This window comes from Amphimedon queenslandica, unplaced genomic scaffold, assembly GCF_000090795.2.
Source record: "Amphimedon queenslandica unplaced genomic scaffold, v1.1 AMPQUscaffold_13383, whole genome shotgun sequence".
Taxonomy (NCBI): Eukaryota; Metazoa; Porifera; class Demospongiae; order Haplosclerida; family Niphatidae; genus Amphimedon; species Amphimedon queenslandica.
In genome coordinates this window covers 168,840-187,971 of record NW_003546381.1, presented here as the reverse complement: position 1 = coordinate 187,971, position 19,132 = coordinate 168,840, and the positions used below count along the sequence as shown (strand labels likewise).

General features: G+C 35.2%; 3 protein-coding genes and 1 long non-coding RNA gene across 4 annotated transcripts; 3 read left to right on the top strand and 1 right to left on the bottom strand.

Annotated features, from left to right (window-relative positions):
* Positions 1–73: 73 nt before the first annotated feature.
* On the bottom strand, positions 74–3,339 carry LOC109582440 (uncharacterized). The gene is made up of 4 exons (XM_019997155.1): positions 2,841–3,339; positions 1,920–2,228; positions 1,578–1,868; positions 74–1,529 (listed from the first exon to the last, which is right to left on the bottom strand). Exons 1-4 carry the CDS (start codon positions 3,264–3,266, stop codon positions 270–272), a joined length of 2,286 nt encoding a protein of 761 aa, XP_019852714.1. The 5' UTR covers positions 3,267–3,339; the 3' UTR covers positions 74–269.
* Positions 3,340–3,362: 23 nt separating this feature from the next.
* On the top strand, positions 3,363–5,084 carry LOC100637210 (sulfotransferase 1C2A-like). Its single transcript, XM_019997156.1, has 3 exons — positions 3,363–3,655; positions 4,308–4,569; positions 4,622–5,084. The coding sequence occupies exons 1-3, from the start codon at positions 3,404–3,406 to the stop codon at positions 4,951–4,953; spliced, it is 846 nt and encodes a 281-aa protein (XP_019852715.1). The 5' UTR covers positions 3,363–3,403; the 3' UTR covers positions 4,954–5,084.
* An 8,637-nt stretch (positions 5,085–13,721) lies between these two features.
* Positions 13,722–14,211, top strand: LOC105312910 (uncharacterized). The gene is made up of 2 exons (XR_002185092.1): positions 13,722–13,755; positions 14,036–14,211. It is a non-coding gene; the product is annotated as an uncharacterized LOC105312910 (long non-coding RNA).
* Positions 14,212–14,282: 71 nt separating this feature from the next.
* Positions 14,283–18,941, top strand: LOC109582437 (uncharacterized). Its single transcript, XM_019997150.1, has 16 exons — positions 14,283–14,540; positions 14,586–15,119; positions 15,347–15,519; positions 15,572–15,766; positions 15,884–16,073; positions 16,138–16,368; positions 16,414–16,497; positions 16,548–16,619; positions 16,900–16,950; positions 17,001–17,144; positions 17,231–17,759; positions 17,808–17,916; positions 17,966–18,130; positions 18,179–18,365; positions 18,411–18,461; positions 18,514–18,941. The coding sequence occupies exons 1-16, from the start codon at positions 14,525–14,527 to the stop codon at positions 18,843–18,845; spliced, it is 3,063 nt and encodes a 1,020-aa protein (XP_019852709.1). The 5' UTR covers positions 14,283–14,524; the 3' UTR covers positions 18,846–18,941.
* The last annotated feature ends 191 nt before the right edge of the window (positions 18,942–19,132 follow it).

The following is a 19,132-nucleotide window of genomic DNA, read 5'->3' as shown; positions in this document are numbered from 1 at the left end:
CATAACTGACTACACTACATGTAACTCTCATTTTTATACCAGTATAGCATATTATGCATTTTAATTTAATACATGAAGTTTATAGCAGTATAACAAACGAAAACATGCTTATGAAAAAAAGATAAATTGTATGTAGATTATATTCATTTCCTGTTAAAATGATAATTATGATGTTTGAGGTACTACCAGTACTTAGTGATGCTTGCTTCTGATTAATCAACTGACTAAGAAATAAAAAATTAATGACAAAAAACTTATACACTATAGCTCTATAATAAAAGATAATGATCCAATTCTTTTAATATATTATTCATTGATGGACGTTTCTCTGGCTCTGTTGATACACACGAGTCAATCAGACATTGTAAACGAAAATCATCGATTTGATCAATTAAATTATCATGATATTGCTGTTCATCCGGGAATTGGCACAAAAGCACTTCACAGAGTAAAATCCCATAACTGTAAACATCCATTTTTGTTGTTTGTCTCTTTCTCTGCTCTTTCCAACCTTGTGGGAATGACTCTGGAGCACTATAAACCATTGCTCCTGCACCTCTTGAATAAGCCTGACGTGATTGCTTGGCTGATCCAAAATCTGAGATCTTGGTTTTCCATTTATTACTGCCCTTTGATTCAAGGAGAACATTAGCACTGCTGACATCACGATGGATGATAGGATCTGGTAGAGAATGCAAGTAATTTAAACCAACAGCTACATCATGCATTATTCTAAGAATAATATCTCTGTCTGCCGGAGTCAATATACGCCTTTCATAAGCAGCTCTTAAGGACATATCCATTATTTCTGTAATAAGCATTTTAGAGCCTGACTCGGGGCCATCATTGACAAATACAGCTCCAATAAACTGAAGAAGATTAGGATGACACAACTTAGACATGGTCTTTATTTCTTCTATAATTGTGCTAGTAAAATGCTCCTCTATGCTAGTGTGCAATTTCTTAACAGCAACTTGTTGCTTAAAATATATTCCTACGTAAACTTCTCCCCACCCTCCATGTCCTAACTTCTGGTTTGTCACTTGAATGTCCCTGCGATCAATCTCCCAAGGTTCCTTGCCTGGTAGTGATGGTCCTTCTGTTAATTGCTGCCGGTAATATCGAACTTGAGTTTCTAGTTCACTTTTTTGCATTGAAACCTCATCTAGCTCTGCTCTCATCTGATCAAAACGTTGTTCCAAGTCTTGTTTTGCTTGTGTTATGTCGGATTTTTCTTTTTCTAATTGCTGGATTCTGCGTCGTTGCTCTTCTTGAACTGCTTTAAGCTGCCTGTTTTCTTCAGTAGTTTCATAATTTAGTTGCTGTGATGGTATAACGCCAGCAGATTTCCGCTTGTCAAAGTGTCTGTCACGAGATACAGAACGCATATATGGGGGCAAAGTTTTTGTTTGTAATGGTTTATCAGTCTCTTTTGGTGAATGTTCATTGAACAGCCTCTGCTGAGCTTGATACTCTCTCAGAGAAATCCCAAACTCTGCTGCCTTTCTCTTATCTTCATTTACATCAAGCTACAATATATAATTGGTCATCATAAAAGCAAATTCAACAATATTTACTTTTGATGCTTTTGCCATCTGCTGGTCAGGTATCTTAGTGGCTTTAGATGCTTCTTCCAAAAGATGATCCTGGGCACATAAAGAGAATACATCAATGTCATAGTTACTAGCAATTTTGGTTAACTCGATGCTTCTTTCAATTTTTTCTTTGTGATCTTCAGGATAGACTACCATCTGCTCAGGAAGATATATTTTACCATGAGGAGGAGCAACTGTGAAGTGTTGTAGCCCACTGGTACAACTTGGTATATGTAGATCTGGAAAATCTTTCGTAGCATTAATCGCTTCATCCTATTATCATTAAGAAACTTATAAATCAGAAACATACATGCATCAATTTACTGTTTCTATTCCAACAGCAGTGATAGTCTGTCCCTGAAGTATTATTGGTCCAGTCCATCTTACAGTTCCATGGATTACTTTGTCATTTAAAGACTGGAGAACAACACGTACATCCATCTTAAACTTACTGCTTTCGGTCCGTCTAAGGGTTGGCGTTGATGTATCATCAGATGGCTTAACATTAAATTGATGATCTCCATAAGTAGATCTCTTTATTATTTTATCCATAGCAACATATATAGCATCATTAGTATCACAGCTAAAATGAGGACTGCCATTACTTGTTCCCTTTCCTTTATATCTGCTATCCTGCATCAATAAAAACAACCATTATTAAGTTCAATGCAACAGAAGTTTTATTTTGCTAACTGAGAATTTGCATTGATTTTTGTATATTTCTAGCTGATAACTTTCAAGGGTTAATACATGATGCTAATGACAGACAGACAACAGTAGTAACTAGTCCTCACCTACACAAAGCTGAGCGAGGTCAAATGTAATTATAGTAAATATTAGTAACCACAGCTTTTTGTATCAATTTTTACATTGTACTTTTGGAACTCAAGTTTACATGAAAATTGGATTGAGCCACATAACCAAAATTACCTACTCTTGCTAAAAGTTTAGGAGGGCCATGAACAACATAATAACGGTTTCTGCCTACTAGGAAAAACAAAGCTGGCCCAGTTAGATGCTATTTACTGTTCCTTCCTTGTTTATACAATACTAGATGCCAACAATAATAGCAGGTTTATACATGGTTGGTCACTCTTGGGGCAAATTACTTAAGACTAGTTCTAAACCAACCCCGAGTATGGAAACCCAATACTCATTACCAAGACCTTTAAAACACAATATGATAACTATCAATGAATGAATCAGTTCAGTGAATGCTGGAACATGACATGTACTTGTACTCACTAATGCAATATTGATTCCAAAGAATGTTCCTTTTTGATGATCTCTCCAAGGACCAATATATTCTATCCGGCCATGAACCGGGACCGACACCCCACCATTGCCATTATTCACTATGACGACATCGTGTACGCTGAGATCTAGCATCTCATTTAACCTTGTCTTGTTTTCATATTCACGTATTCTAATAAGTGGGTCTTTTATGGCTCGTAAGTAGTTGGCTTCATTTCTCTCTAATTGATCTACTTCATTGAATAATTGCTGGACGCAAAATGTAGTATCAGGATCAGAAACAACTCTGTAGTTATGGTTCTGCCTTGAACCATCAAAAGAATTTCCTGGGATTCGTTCTACAATTTCTCCTTTTGAGACCAAACGGCTTGAACCTCTCTTCTTGCCATATTTATCCGATAGCAGTATGTAGGCCATAAAGAAGAACGCGAGATACGGTAGCTTTCTCTCGAGATTCCTACTCCTAGAGCATCGATGGTGCCAGCCACTCCCTTTTAATTATCACGTGACCCATGCTTTGTGCTTTTGCAAACCTATCATAAACTGCATAAGTGATGTCTTCAAGTCGTTCAGAATTTCATTTCAATGGAATTCTTTTCCCTTCGTTTATGAATCCTAAGTGGATACCTGAGATACCTGACTATCCTGTGTCACCTGAGGACTTGTATGTAGTGGCTTATCCCAAGTCTGGAATGATGTGGACTCTCCAAATTGTGTCCCTCATCAAGACTGGAGGAGCACCAAAACAGAAGCACAATCTGGAAACTATACCGTGGATAGAAGTCATTGGAAAAGAAATTGCACATGTAATCACAAGTATATCGTGTACTAGTCTTGCCCCGGTAGCTTAGGGTGGGGCAAAACAAATCATATGTATGTACTCTTGACTCTTAACATAATTATAGCCTCTAATATAGCGTTTTTATTTCAAAGAGACAAAAATTATAAAATAGAATTTTTCACACAAATAATTTGTAATATCAGCATCGTGCCCTTAATGACAATTTGATTCTCAATTGAATGTTTACAATAGAATATTAATTTTGTGAAACGGGAGCTTTAATTTTGTGATCTATAAAAACCACAAAAGTTTTGCTTTTCAGAAATAAATTGCTATATGGTAGTACATAGGCAGGCATGTATGTCATTCCAGTATAAGTTAGTAGTTCCAGTGGAACTGATTTGGATGGTATAGATCTACATTACATAATGCAATTATGCAGGTGATATACATGTGTACATGTCTTTGTACAGCAGGAAAGTTTGTAGGTCTCCTCCTAATGGGATATTTACGAAAATAAATTAACTTAAGTGAATAATTAATGACATCTTGTGATCATAATAACATGTATTAATAATTATGATGTGTGGTTTTGCATTTTGAAAAGTTTTATATAAATTATGTAGCACTGATTTTTGTTTATCACTGCTTAAAAACTTGTGTTGTATCTTTAATAGGCTCTACCACCTCCCCATACGTTTATGTGCCACTTACCATATCATATGATGCCTGGAAGAGACCCTGCTCATTCTTCTGCTAAATACATTTATATAACTAGGAATCCAAAAGATGTTGTTGTGTCTTACTATCATCACATGAAGCATACTCATCATTTAACTTTCACTTTGGGCTGGGATGCATACTTTGAGTCATTTATAAAAGGAGATGTTTTCTATGGTTCGTGGTTTGACCATATACTGGAATGGTGGAAGCAGAAAGGTAGACACTTACTATTGCAGTTTTTGTGATGATTAGTCCTTTGTTTGATTAGATGCTGACAATATTTTGTTTATGAAGTATGAAGATATGAAGAAGGATCTACCCGGATCAATTAAAAGGATATCACAATTTATGGGGTATAGCCTTGAGGAGTCTGCCATAGATACAATCGCAAAACAGTGTACCATTGAGAGTATGAGAGCTGATCCATTAGGTAATCCTGACGAATATCCAGCTTTTAAGGCAGCTGTTGACAAAAATACTTCTTTCTTACGGAAAGGAATAGTTGGTGACTGGAAGAACCATTTCAGTGATGAGCAGTCATCAAGATTTGATGCTGAATATGCAAAGAGAATGGCAGGTAGTGGGTTGGACTTTATTTAATTTTATTTTATGCTACAATACTGATTTTGATTATGTATGTCCTATTGCTATTTTTTATGTTTATTTTGATGTTGGACACAGATAGTTTTATTGAAATTTATTCTAAGATATGTCTTTTTCTAATTTTCGAATGAAAGTCCCGACGAGCAATTTTAGTACTTACATACCAGAAAGCATGCTAAGTGAGCTAAACAGCATTTGACAAGCACTACAATACAGTACATATGGCATTTGGAGCAACTTTAAAAATTCATAAAAATCCAAATTTGATTGGAACTACCTCAAATTTTTAACACAACATAAGTACATGTATATGTATTAGAAAAAATATAAAGATGAAAAATTCTCTTCCAGTGGTTTTTCTTAAAAATTGGTGTACTAAAGTAAAAGATCTTTTCCCAATTTTTGCGCAACTTTAAAATTTATGAATCCTACTTAGTAACGCTACTGCGTTACTAATAAAAAAGTTCAAATTTGATCTGAGATTTTGCTCAAATTTTCTACATAGCATGCTAACATGTATATGCATCAGAAAAAAATTATTATCAAAATAGAGAAATTTTTCTTAAACATTTTTGACAAAATTTGGCCACAGACCAAAGGCCTTTGGTCATTGACTCAATTTATGAGCAACTTTAGAAATTTATAACAATTCTAATTTTGATTGGAATGAGCTCATTCAGCTCCAATTTTCCACACAATATAAGTGCATGTATACGCATCTGAAATAATTATAAAAATGGAGGATTCTCTTTCTGTGATTTTTGATTAAAAAAATACCCTGTACTATAATACACATAACAGATCAAACCTTTTATACCAGGAGTACATAATATACCCTTGGTTATACTGATACCGTATATTGGTTATACCTGGTTATACTGATTAGTGCATCAAATGGAGTTAGTGTTTAATATTATCTACACTTCAGTCCATTTATTAACTCCTAATGCTGGTTGAGAAATGCCATTACTTGTTACTTTATTGTCAATGATATCATCAACTCTTGATACCATTCATATACAGCATTAAACCATAGGCCAGAGGTACTGATGATGCCATTTGTTAACTGTGTTCACCATTGATAGGATTGCAATCTGGCTACTTATACAAGTGAGTTCCAGTCTATTGCATGGATACTCTCGAGAATAAGATAGCATACATTAATATATGCTTGTTAATGTTATTATTGACAATAAATAAATTATGAGAAACTTAAAAGATATGAAATTGAAAATGCTCCAAGATTCATTTTATAGGAAAGAAGATCCAGAAGCAATTATTGTTTATGATGGTAGGAGATATATCCTCTAGTCTAGACTGTCAGCTTGAAAATATCTTGTTACATCCAGGGCCGTAGCCAGGAACTTAAAACAGGGGGTTCGGAAATTGCTGCGCGCAGCAAAAAATTTTGACAAAAATGGGCGTGGTTGGAAGGCGTGGTCTTAATTTACGCATCTCAGCCATGTGCTGACTCAGCTAAAATGGCTATCTGTGCTTCTCGCTGTTGCCAAAATGCTAATCCTTCTTTTGCAGTGCTGTTCTTCATGACAGGAGCTAATCTAAAACTTTTTGCAGCTACAACAGGGGGTTCGTCCGAACCCCCAGAACCCCCCCTGGCTACGGGCCTGACATCATGATCATGTCAGCTTTTGTGTTTGCATCCATTATCCCATTGTGGGCGGGCTAATAGGTCTAAAGGGCGTAGACTTATCTGTTGTTTTCATAGCAAAATTTTTGATGAAGATGAAGGTTATTTCGCTTCTTCTGCTGCATTCTTGTTTTTTGGCCTTCTCGGCTTCGCAAGAAATTATTTGTATTGGTGACCCAGTCAGTATTGAGCACAACTGTTCCCTGTTCGCAAGTAATCTCAGCTCAGCTCTTCGTGACAATCAAGTGAGGGACGACTCAAAGCTGCTATTCCTGAACCAATATGAAACGATAGAATCACTTATTGAGCTTGTCAATCTATCCCGCCTAACTTTGTTTGGATTTTATAACACTAGTATTGTTTGCAATCAAGAAGCTGTTCAGTACGGACTGAAATTTGTAAATGTCACTGATATTGAGATAGTTGGACTGACTTTCCTCAACTGTGGAGCACTCTATCACCACAAATCCACTGATCAAGGTATTTACGATTATCATTTTTCTTCTGCTGTTTATTTTGAAAATTGTACAAACATTAACATAAGTGGCATAGCTATCCATAACAGTCATGGAGTCGGTTTAACATTGTATGACTGTAATGGATATGTGCATATTACTCACTCAACTTTCAACAATAACACTGTTAGCAAGGTTGACCAGGAGCTATCAACTGGCCAGCTTTTGGGAGGTGGTGGGATTTATTATGAGCTAACAGCATGCAGTCCATTGTGGCCAGGATGCGACCCAAGCACTAATATGTACAACCGCCACTCTTTCTTTTATTTGTACAACTGCACATTCTCTTACAACTCTGTTATATCCCGATCAAATAATCTTGACTATTCAAAGTATATTTGTGGTGGATTGATGATGTGGCTCTCTGGGTTAGCTTACAATAATACGGTCTTAATTGATGACAGTTATTTTGAGGGTAATGTGGGTCTGTACGGTGGTGGCTTATTTGTAATGTGTAGGGAAAATTGTAGTAATAACAATGTTAATATAAGTAATTCGATAATAGTGCATAATAAAGCAATGTTAGGAGGAGGTGGAATGGATATTGGATTTTACTTCACTACAATTCATAATCGTTTCAATAGCATTGTTATCCGATCTTGTACTATCATGGACAACAAGGCATACTTTGGAGGTGGAACTGTGTTTTTTGTGACTTCTGCTAGTCAAATTGACCCTAGCAATCGAATCGAGTTTCATGATACTGTATGGAAGCGTAACATAGCAACATATGGCTCTGCTGTTTACCTTGAACCTATATTCAACAATGTGCCTGCTAATACCATTTTCCCAGTGCCTCGTTTTGTTAACTGTGAATTCTCTAATAACTACATCACATTCAATACAACTGGCAATTCATCGTCGGGCATTGGTATTTCAGCTTTGGGTGCTGGAGCAATAAATTCCAAATCAATATCATTTACATTATCTGGTCTGATTACATTTGATAGAAACAATGGAACTGCTTTGTACATTGTTGACAGCAATGCCATAGTTACAGAAGACACTTCAGTTATTTTCTCTAATAATACAGGGACATATGGTGGTGCTGTGTCTATTAATGGGTTTGCCTCAATATACACAAGTGCAAACACATCATTTCAGTTTCTTGATAATGGGGCATCTGTTAAAGGAGGGGCAATATTTTCTCATTCAACAGACATCCAGACTTCTTTACTGACCGGTGCCTCGTGTTTTGTTGAGCGTATTAGAACAAGAGATACATTCAAGACGCTTTTTTACTTTAGAAACAATAGTGATTCATTTGGTAAGTCAATGTACATATCATCATTGCTGCCTTGCAACAAGTTGTGCCAAGGGACTCATGTGTATCTTACTTACATTTCACCTGAAATCCTTCTAAGTGAGTGTGTTGGTAACTTCACATTTGCTGATTACAATGGAACAGTGGAAGGAAACGTAGCAACTGAGACTAGTGAATTTGATCAGTTGGAGGAAGACAACAAAGAAAAGTGGATAGTACCAGGTAAAGATTTCTTGATTCCGTTTGTTACTCGTGATGAGCTAGGGCATGAATCAATGGAACCACTTTTCGGTATATTGACAGCTAATAATGAGTCCCTTCATCTTAATCACATATACACTGCTAACAACAGGTTCCAGATGAGAGGACAGCCCAATGATACAGGCCATCTCGAAATTGGCACACTTTACTATCGTAATTTGACAGTTGGAATTACTATTGTAATGTCTTCCTGTCCTCCTGGCTTTATAAACAAGAACAATACTTGTGTTTGTTCTGCTGATTATGATAGCGATCACTACAATGGTATTGTGCGTTGTGATAATAAAGAATTTGTGGCATCTCTTAGCTCTGGCTTTTGGGTGGGCTATGTTGGTAGTGTATCAGAAGACACTTTATTCAGTGGACTGTGTCCACAAGGATATTGTAACGATAATCAGACATTTCACATTTTACCCTCCGTTCCATCCTTCACCCAATTAGACTCACTGATATGTGGTGGTAATAATCGTACTGGTGTTTTATGTGGTGATTGTATTGAGAATAACTCTGTATACTACAACTCACCAGGATATAAATGTGGTAATAATGAGCTTTGCTCCTATGGGCCACTCTTTTATTTACTATCAAGCATCATACCGCTGACCCTAATGTTTACAATCATCATTATGCTTGGTGTAAATTTTAGCTCTGGTACATGGAATGGATTTGTCTTTTTTGCACAAATTGTGGGCTACTTTACGGCAACAACTAACGGTGTTGCATTCATCTCTTTCTCTGAGAGACTTTTCCACATAATTTCAGTTTTAATATATGGCCCGTTCTCACTAAAATTCTTTAATGATGACAGCCTCTCATATTGTCTCTCTAAAGATGCAACTTTCTTTACTGTAATGGGAATTGAGATTTTCTCCCTTCTTTTTGCCTTTCTCTTAGTTGTGATACTCGTGTTTGTAATGAAGTCTAACTACTTCTACAGGATGCAGACTGCCTGTTGCAAAAGGCCCTTTTTCAAAACAACAACTCTAACAAATGCACTGACAACATTCCTCATACTTTGTTACTCGCAAACAACTCAGGTATGTTTTAAGATATTAGAAATAGGATTTTTGACGAATAAAGGCAACAGTGTCGTATATCCTTTGCGTGTGCAACAGATGGGTAGTCAAGCATACTTCACTGGTTTTCATATACCACTATTTATTGTTGCAATGTTAGGAATTCTTACAGTTGTCACAGTTACTCCATTGTTTCTTATTGCATACCCTGTATTTTACAAATTATTGCCACAAAAATTGCAGGAGAAGAAATTGATGGCATTTCTACTCACAAAATTAGAAAAGCTGAAGCCAATTTTTGATGCATTCCAAGGTTGCTTTGAAGACAAATATCGTTTCTTTGCTGGACTTTATTTTCTTTACCGCATTATTTTGGTCAGCGTGTTTTCACTTATTAACGTACCCCTGGCCTCACTTTCTGTTGCTCAAATCATCGTAATGATAATTTTAGCAATTCATTTAAAGTTTCAACCATACAAGAAGAAAATTCACAATGATGTTGATGGATGCCTGTTCTTGCTTTTAGGTATAATCAATACTCTCACACTAACACGATTCTTTGAATCTCTCTCTCAGACTCAACGAGGTGTAAAAATTTTAACAGGACTTATTCAACTACTACTGGTGTATATTCCTATGTTCATTTTTATTTTCAGCTTTGTTATTGCAAAGTGCTGCTCCAACAAAAAGAAGTACAATATTAATATTCGGAAAAAATCATTAGTGTCTAGTACAAAATCTGAATCACCTACTTCTGATTTGGAGATTTCTCGTAGCCATTTTGTGGCATCAACAAGTTATCTTGATATGGATACTATCAAAGCTGAAACAAATTTGGATGATAGTACTGACTTACGTCCAGAACTGCAAGTAGTTTTAGATTCTTAATTAATTTTGCGTGCTATTCAGTTTAGTATTGTATTGCTCATAAATTGATATAATTATTTTTTTGAATTTGTTTTTTGTAAACATTAGCAGCAGGATAAACATATTTTAGTTTCATCTGTCATGAAGGCTTAACGTTGACAATGAAATACACATGCAAAACACTTTGTGTAAATTTCCTGTCATACATTGAACAAGGCTTGCTTTGTTAATCTGTGTAAGTATTTTATTTAAGTCATGCATAACACACTGATTATTACTATAAAATTGACTGTGTATAGTTTACTAGTCCACAGTTTGCAACAAAACATGAGTAGGTGTGTCTTTCTATCTTCTGAGCAGTGTAGGCGCCAGGCTGACACACGTGTTTGCACGTGATTGATCATTTTTTAAAATGGCGTCTGTGGGTCCAATCAGAGGGAAATCAAAATCTGGTCGAGTTTGGAGAGACCCTGGACAAAAGTAATTTAATTGGGATCAAAACACATTACAATGTTCTGTGTAGAAGTTTTAATTCAATTGCTGTATCTTCGTTGAAACAACCATGGAATAAAAGACAAAGAGAACTTGCTGAGAAAAAGGCAGCTAAGGAATTGGAAAGGGAATTGAAGGAGACAGCAAGGCAAGAGAAAGAGGTAAGAAGATTTTATAACTTTACTAACTAATGCCAGACTATTTTTGACTTGAGTGTGCTCATCGCATTAGCTCTTCCTTGCTCTAGTTAATATCCATGTTCAATTATTTATTAAGGGCTGCCCAATAAAAAAGTATGGGCAAATTTACGATGTTCTTAAGTGTGAATTAATTTTGATCACAAAGAGTTATTGGCATCTGATAAAATATTTCAATAATTGTAATTATGAATTATAATTTTATAATTGTAATTTGTTTCTGACACAGTTCTTAGTTTGTGGCACAGCTTTTGTAGTGATTAATTTTTATGGGATGTGGCATAATGCATAATAATTACCTAATTCACCATAAACCCAGTAGTCTAGAAAGGAAAAAATTTGGCAAGTTGCTAATTTTTGGTGATGGGTGGGTTTTAATTTGGTGGCTATGCAGGGTTTCCCACAAAGCATGCTAAGTAAGTAAAAAAGCATGGTTCATGAGCTGACAAGCACTACAATACATGACATTTAAGAGCAACTTTTAAAATTTCCAATTTTAATTGAAATTGGTTCAAACTTGATAAAAAGCGTTAGAGCATGTATATGTATTAGGGCTCGGTGATAGTAGTAATATCACTATCATAATATTTAGTAACTCTAATATCATGATAGTGAACATATCACGATAGTTCAGCCATAGGGTTTACATGTGGAAATACAATGATTTATTTAAGGATGTGTCATTGTACTTATTTAATCCAAATTTTTAACAAGAAACACTGTCCCGCTATACAGAAAACACGTTCACATGGTGCTGATGTAGCAGGGACAGTGAAAACCTTGAATTAAGCTGTGCTAGTAAGTCGTACCACTCTATTTGTGGAAGTTGTCATTAATTAGGAGCTATTACAGCTGTAAAGTGTCATTTATGCCATGCTCCATGCACACATAACAACTATCATGATACCGTATCGGGTATATTTCAATGCATGAAAAGTCGTGGAAATATTAAGTTCAATGATGGAATAATTCGGAAGCCTTTTATATTCCGAAAATATTTTACTTGCTATTATTTCCATCAACCACCTAGTTTGGTAAGTTTGCTGACTTCTCCACTTCTGGATCAACCTTAGCAACACTTTTAACTGGCAAAGAAGGCTCTTATGGCCTTCGAGTTAGACTAGAATGCAGCCATGGATAGTTATGAAGCCACGTGTTCATAATAATTGCACAATACCACATATCTTCTATTCCTTTTTATCCGCATATTTTAAAATTTCATAATATTTATTTTCGCAATGGATTGCTTTTTCCGAAATTATTAATGCATTGAAATATACCTGATATACGGTAGTTAGAATAACAGTATCACTATCATGATAGGCTATACACTATCACGATAGTGCAACTATCGATACTATCGCCCAGCCCTAATATGTATCAGAAAAAAGTTATAAAAATGGAGAATCCTCTCCTAGCCATTAATGATGAAATTGGCCTTTGATAATAGCCTTTGGTCATTGGCCCAATTTTTGAGCAACTTTAAAAATTCATAAAAAATCTAAATTTGATCAGAATCAGCTCAAACTTGCTACACAACATAAAGACACGTATATGTATCAGAAAAAATTATAAGAATTAAAAATTCTCTCCTAGTCCTTTTTGGCAAAATTTGGCTTGTGACCCAAGGCTATAGCCTTTGGTCGTTGGCTCGATTTTTTAGTAACTTTAAAAATTTATTAAAAATCTAAATTTGATCGGAATCAGCTCAAACTTGCTACACAACATAAGGACATGTATATGTATCAGAAAAAATTATAAGAATTAAAAATCCTCTTCTAGTCCTTTTTGGCAAAATTTGGCTTGTGGCCCAAGGATAGCCTTTGGTCGTTGGCTCGATTTTTTAGTAACTTAAAAAATTTATTAAAAATCTAAATTTGATTGAAATGAGTTAAAAATTGATACACAGCATATGGACATGTATATCTATCAGGAAAAAATATCAAAATGGAGAATTCTCTCCTAGCCATTTTTTATGAAATTTTTAATTGGCTCAATTTTTTAGCAACTTTAAAAGTTCATAAAAATCCAAATCTAATTGGAATCAGCTCAAAGTTGATGGTACACAACATAAGGATATATTTTTGTCAAAATACCCTGTATTATAGTACAGGGTCTTTTGGCCCCAATTTTGAGAAACTTGACAATCCACTGGCGAGAAGCCATTATGCCAAAGTCCTGTGAGAAACCCTATGGCTAATTGGCTATGTGCCATTGAGCATGCACAGAATGGTTTGAAGTAGTGGGTTTTATTGGTGAGCGGCTATCAAATTTTCAAAAGTGATCCCTCCTAATTTACCAGCTGCATGATACTACTATGCACAGCGTTCAGCCATAGTTTTAAACATTTATGATTCCATCAAGCATAGTAAGAATAAAATGCATTGAGTTTATGTCAAAGTCAAGACTAATTCAATGGTGTCAGTTGTTGTAGTGTCAGTGGTCATAGGCTGTACCCTTTTAGGAAAAAAAGAGAAGGACTGAAGAGAATAAGAAAAGGAGAGAAGAAAATGCAAAAAAATCTGAAATAGTGCAAAAAGTAATTATAATTTTCCTAAAATATTGCTGCATGTGAATTGATTATTTCAAGTTTTCAACCCTATTTCAGCTTTATTCATACATGTACCTTAAATCTAATTTTTACTTGTTGATAGATTTGGCTTTAATAATTTTATTCATTGTATCAACTGAAGGATTGCAATTTATAGAATTGTCAAGGATTAATTTGTCATTGAGTGCATGTAGAGTGAAATATTAATTTTATAATTGTGGATACCATATGCACTGTTTCCATTTATTTCTTTATTTTGTTCTTCTAGATTACTAATACTGCAAAACTAAAGCGGCTCTCAAAGAAACAATTGAAAATGATTAAGAAACGTTAAATTGATATTATAATAAATACATTTTGGGATTTTTTTCATCTATCAAACATTAGGTATATATAGGTTTAATTGGGTTGCAAATTTAGGTTCATGATATCAAAAACAGCTTAGATATAGGCTAATCAGTTATAGTATAGATTCAAGCTACATTTAATGATCATATTTGTGCAAAATCGTCTACAAGAGGGCGTTGCTCTATCCGTTATCATTAGAGATAATTCCCGGTAATAGATGGGTGATATGCTGACAAAGCTCAGTCCTTTGCTACTGTACTACAGTACCAGGAAGAAGTCAGGCCGTCATAGTATCTGCTTGACGATAGGTCTACAAAGATCGAAAGAAGTTTAGAGCTAACCTTGGTCTATCTCTGGAGTCTGGACCAGGTCTATGCTACAGTAGCCTACATTATCTTCGCAATTCAAAATGGCTTCACCTTCCGGTGAGTAATAGTTTTAATTTCGTATTATACATAATCTATACATAGAGCCTTACATTGATCTAGAATGGAGAAGTCAGCATGTTGCTGTGACAGTTAAGGACTGCCTGTACATCTGGGGAGGAAACCAACCTCGCCTTCCTCCAGCTCACAAGTCTGCTCTGAAGCTGAGATTGACTTCATTTGTTTGTACACTCCGCCTTTCGTCTGGAAGGTGGTCATCTCAGCATACAACAGGTAGTCCTCCATTAGGCGTCAGAGGATATGCATGTGTTACTAATGGCACTAGCATCTTGTATTTTGGCGGGCGATGTGGGCATCATCAATGCTATCACAATAGTGTTAATTCGCTGGATACACTGACTATGAATTGGTCTGAGCTTCATCCTACAGCAGATAATTATGTTACTAAAAGAGGATATGGTGGTATGGTAATGATGGAGACTAATGGTGCGAAGCATCTGCTTGCAATTGGCGGATTAGGCTCTGAGTCTGTTGCTGGTCATCGTCATTTTCAATACACAAAAACACCTTCTGGAAATGTCCGAACTAATGAGCAAAATCTTTTTAATATCTCAACTAGTAAGTCAGCATAATTCTTGCATGCCAACAGACGTAATTTTTAGTTTTTAGCTATATGTTTACAGGATATGCATGTAATTATTATGGATTAAATTTGGTACATGTACAAGAGCTAGTAAAGATGCAATATGTTATTTTTGAATTCTTCCCTAATTTTACTATGATAGAGCATTCCTATAATGCCATTTAGAAATTTAATTTAAGATGAAAACACTTTGTTTTTACAGGGCAATGGATTATACCTACTGTTAGTGGACATTGTTGCCCTCCCACTAGTGGGTTTTCCATTCAAAATATTAATAGTAAGAAAGCTGTCATGTTTGGTGGGAGAGTGACAGAGGATGGAGTCAGTGTGCCCAATAACAATATGTACTTATGTGAGGTGAACAACAGCACAATAGTAAGTTCTATTTTAATGTATGGGCTGTACAAGTAATTTTGTTATGATGTAGCATTGGGAAAATGTTAAGCAACCTGGACCAGGCAATGGACTCTGGCCTGCAGAGAGATATCGCCATGCAAGCACTACTGTTATTGGGGATTCTTTGTCACCTACAATAGTAATGATAGGTGGTGCCGATAGACAATTCAAGCCATTGAGAGATGGATGCTGGCTATTTCAAACTACAAATCATAATTGGGGAAAGGTATAATTTAGAGCGTAATGTACAAAAATAAAAGTTATGCATACACAATAAATTTCAGCCTAAATGATAAAAATGACTTTGTTATGCCCTAAGTATAACCTATGGTGTATTATATAGATTGATCTGCCAGACTCTGTCAGTAACAGATATGATCATGCTTTGTCGTCTTTTTATGTGGGTCCTAATCATGTATGGCTGGTGATAGTGGGAGGTTGTCTGGAAGGAGAGCAGAGAAATGTTGGGAAGCCTAAAAGAACATCTCCAGTATATGTTCATGAGCCAGCTTTAACAATGCTCATTGAGTTAGGTAAATGAAACACTGATAGTTTGTTTAATTAATTTTGAGTTATTGCCAACATTTTCTGTAATAGTTTTCATAGAAGGAAATTGGTCAGTAATGGATGTGCTAGATTTCAATGCTCTTTCTAGTGAGCACTTTCAATGGAAGTATCAAGCATTAATCAATACAAGGCAATGGTGGGAGGATTGGTTTTACAAGAATCCATCAAATACTGATGTTTTGCTTCACAAACGTATTCAATCACTGGAAAATGAACTTCAAGAGTTGCAAAAAAGCCAATTGACCTTGAAGCATGAAGCAGGTAATGTAACTGAATTTTAATCATACTTAAATAATTGTTATAAAGATACCAAACTTCAGTCCCTAAAAAGTGAACTTCAAGTTTCTCAACAAAACAAAGTTTCTTTGCAAGAAGCTCTCCTTGAAGCAGGTGCAGCATATGTAGTTAGAGAGAAAATTGATATTTTATACATATCATAGAAAAGGAATGCGATAAACTTCAAATAGACATTCTTCAAATATCCGAAAGAAAATCTCTGCAAGAAGTAGAAGGTATGGTTATTATAATAAATTTAATTATAATTGCTTGAGGCCACTTCAGTTTTATTCATAATTTCACCTTTCATGGGTGGGGCTAATGCGGGCAGGCGCAGAAGCTTCATCAATATTCATTAATACTTCAATCGATGTGTATAATCAAATAATTAATTGCTGATGTGGATGTGTGTGGGTGGGAAAGGAGAAGCAATGAACCCAAGAACAATTAATTACTTATACATTTTTGAAAATTCATTGTTTCAAAAGTACATAAATGCATGATTTTTTGTTGTAGGTTGCTTTGTTGATGATAATGATAGTAAAACTTTCACTTTAGCTCTCACTGGTATGACAAAAGTTTATTTTAATATTTTACATGTACCTTTAATTTTAAAGAAGAAAAACCTAATGTTCAGTTTTCTGCGGAAAGAGATATGACAATTGCTAAGCTAAAGAAGGAAAATTTGCAGCTAAAGGAAAAGCTCAACAACATATCATTGAATGATGTAGGTGTACAGTGTGACTACTGGACCAAAAATGGTAAAAATTTACTTTATTTGCATGTAGGCTACTCATGCACGTGCATGTAAGGATGTCATACATTGTAATCTTGTATCTTTTTTTAGAGTTACCATTTGATGACATGATCACTTTGGGCAGAAAGCTATGCATGTTTGATACCAAAAGCAGTCATGAGTTGCACTTGGAAGAGTTAGGCCTGTTGTTATCTTTACCTGATGGGCTATATTCTCCTGAAGATTGCACAGTATATGAAGCAGCTGTTCAAGGTTTATGGGGAGGAAATTTTGAGTTCCCTGCAGACACACATCTCATTAGCAGTGTGTGCTATATCTCTCTCTCTCCTACTGTTTCTCAACTGAAAAAGCCAGTCACTGTACAGCTAGTACATAGTGCTCATTTGACATCTTCATCTCAGAGTCAATATTTAAGCTTTGTAGTAGCTCAAGTTAATTTGGATAAACAGGCTGGCCCATTTAAGTTTGAGTTCTTGCCTGGAGGATCTTTTTTACCTAATTCACAGATTGGTAGCATTGAAGTTAAAAGCTTTTCATTGTTAGCTATTGTCATGGGTGTTTGTGCTGCTGGAGTCATAGCTGCTGGAGTCATAGCTGCAACTAGTTATACAGCAAAAAAGTTAGTTACTGATGGTTATTAATTTGAAGTTTACCAGCTAAGTTATAGAAATGCAACTCCTGATTTCTATTGCCGTGCCCTGATGTACAAAAAGGTGTCATGTAATCGAGTGATGCTGAATTTGACTGTAATTCAAGATCTTCCTTCTTGTAAAGAAGTTAGTTTATAGTCAATCAATGCATTGTAATCACTATTGTGAATTACAGCTTTTAGAGCGAGACTCCACTGTTCAATTTCTACTTGGTACTGAAGAAACAAGTTTTCGTTTTCCTTCAAAAGTTGAGGCAGATGACCACTTAATGAAAGTCAACAACTTTCCCTCTGAACCAATTGATGGTTGGATAGTCAAACCTTTTAATCCCCCTGCAGCAGTTAGTACATGTGTTTAAAATTATAGTTTTGTATTTTTCATGAAATAGATAAAAACAAACGATGTTTTTGATTATTGTGATAGTAAAAGTGCTGAGCCGCCATATATTCAAATATTAGTTCAACCTGATAATCCTGCATGTGCTGATACACTGTCTCATACTTTACATTGTAATATGTGTAATTATAGTCGTGATTGGTCTATCGAAGTATCAAAAACTGAAATATCATCGCATGGTAGGATAAAATATTTTTGTACATAGTGTTCAATTTATTAAACAGAAAATATCCTGCTTGACTCTTCCGGTTTGAAAAACACTCCTATTAATCAAGGTAGTTTACTTAATAATTATTATATTCAAATGAGTACATGTGCTTTTTTTAGACATTTTAGCTCTTCCTTGTGGTATATTTCGTGAAAAAATTCATTTGCTGAGTAGTTTGATAGGAAATGAGGCTATTTTTCCAAGAGTTGTTGATCATCTTCTCAGTGAAGACTTGATCTCAATAGCGTTCATTGATGACATTAATTCAAGTAATAAGTCAGGCTACAATAAAGCTAGTGAAATCGTCAGACAATTGTTTAAAAATCTGCAATCAAGTGATTTGCCACAACAGATGTTGGAAAAAATTTGTCATGTATTTACTCAACAAGAAGACAAGAGGTTAAAAGAACTTGGACACAGTATGCTAAGCAGTGTTTCTGCACAAAAATAATTAGACGATAAACAAATTGAGAAAATATTATTTTAGTACATTTGAATTTTAAATCTTTGTGTTTCATTTTACCATATTTGAATTGTTTAAATATTATTATTGCTGTTTTCTTGTCCCCACTGCACATGGTGCTATATCCAATATTAATGCAGTGGTTTTGCTTTAAATTATGCAAGCAATTTATATACGAGTTAATAAATAACAATTAAGCTATGTGCTTAACTATCTAATTTATTATGGTTCTCAAAAGAGTTCAAACACCCTCATGAGTTATTGTCAGTTTTCAT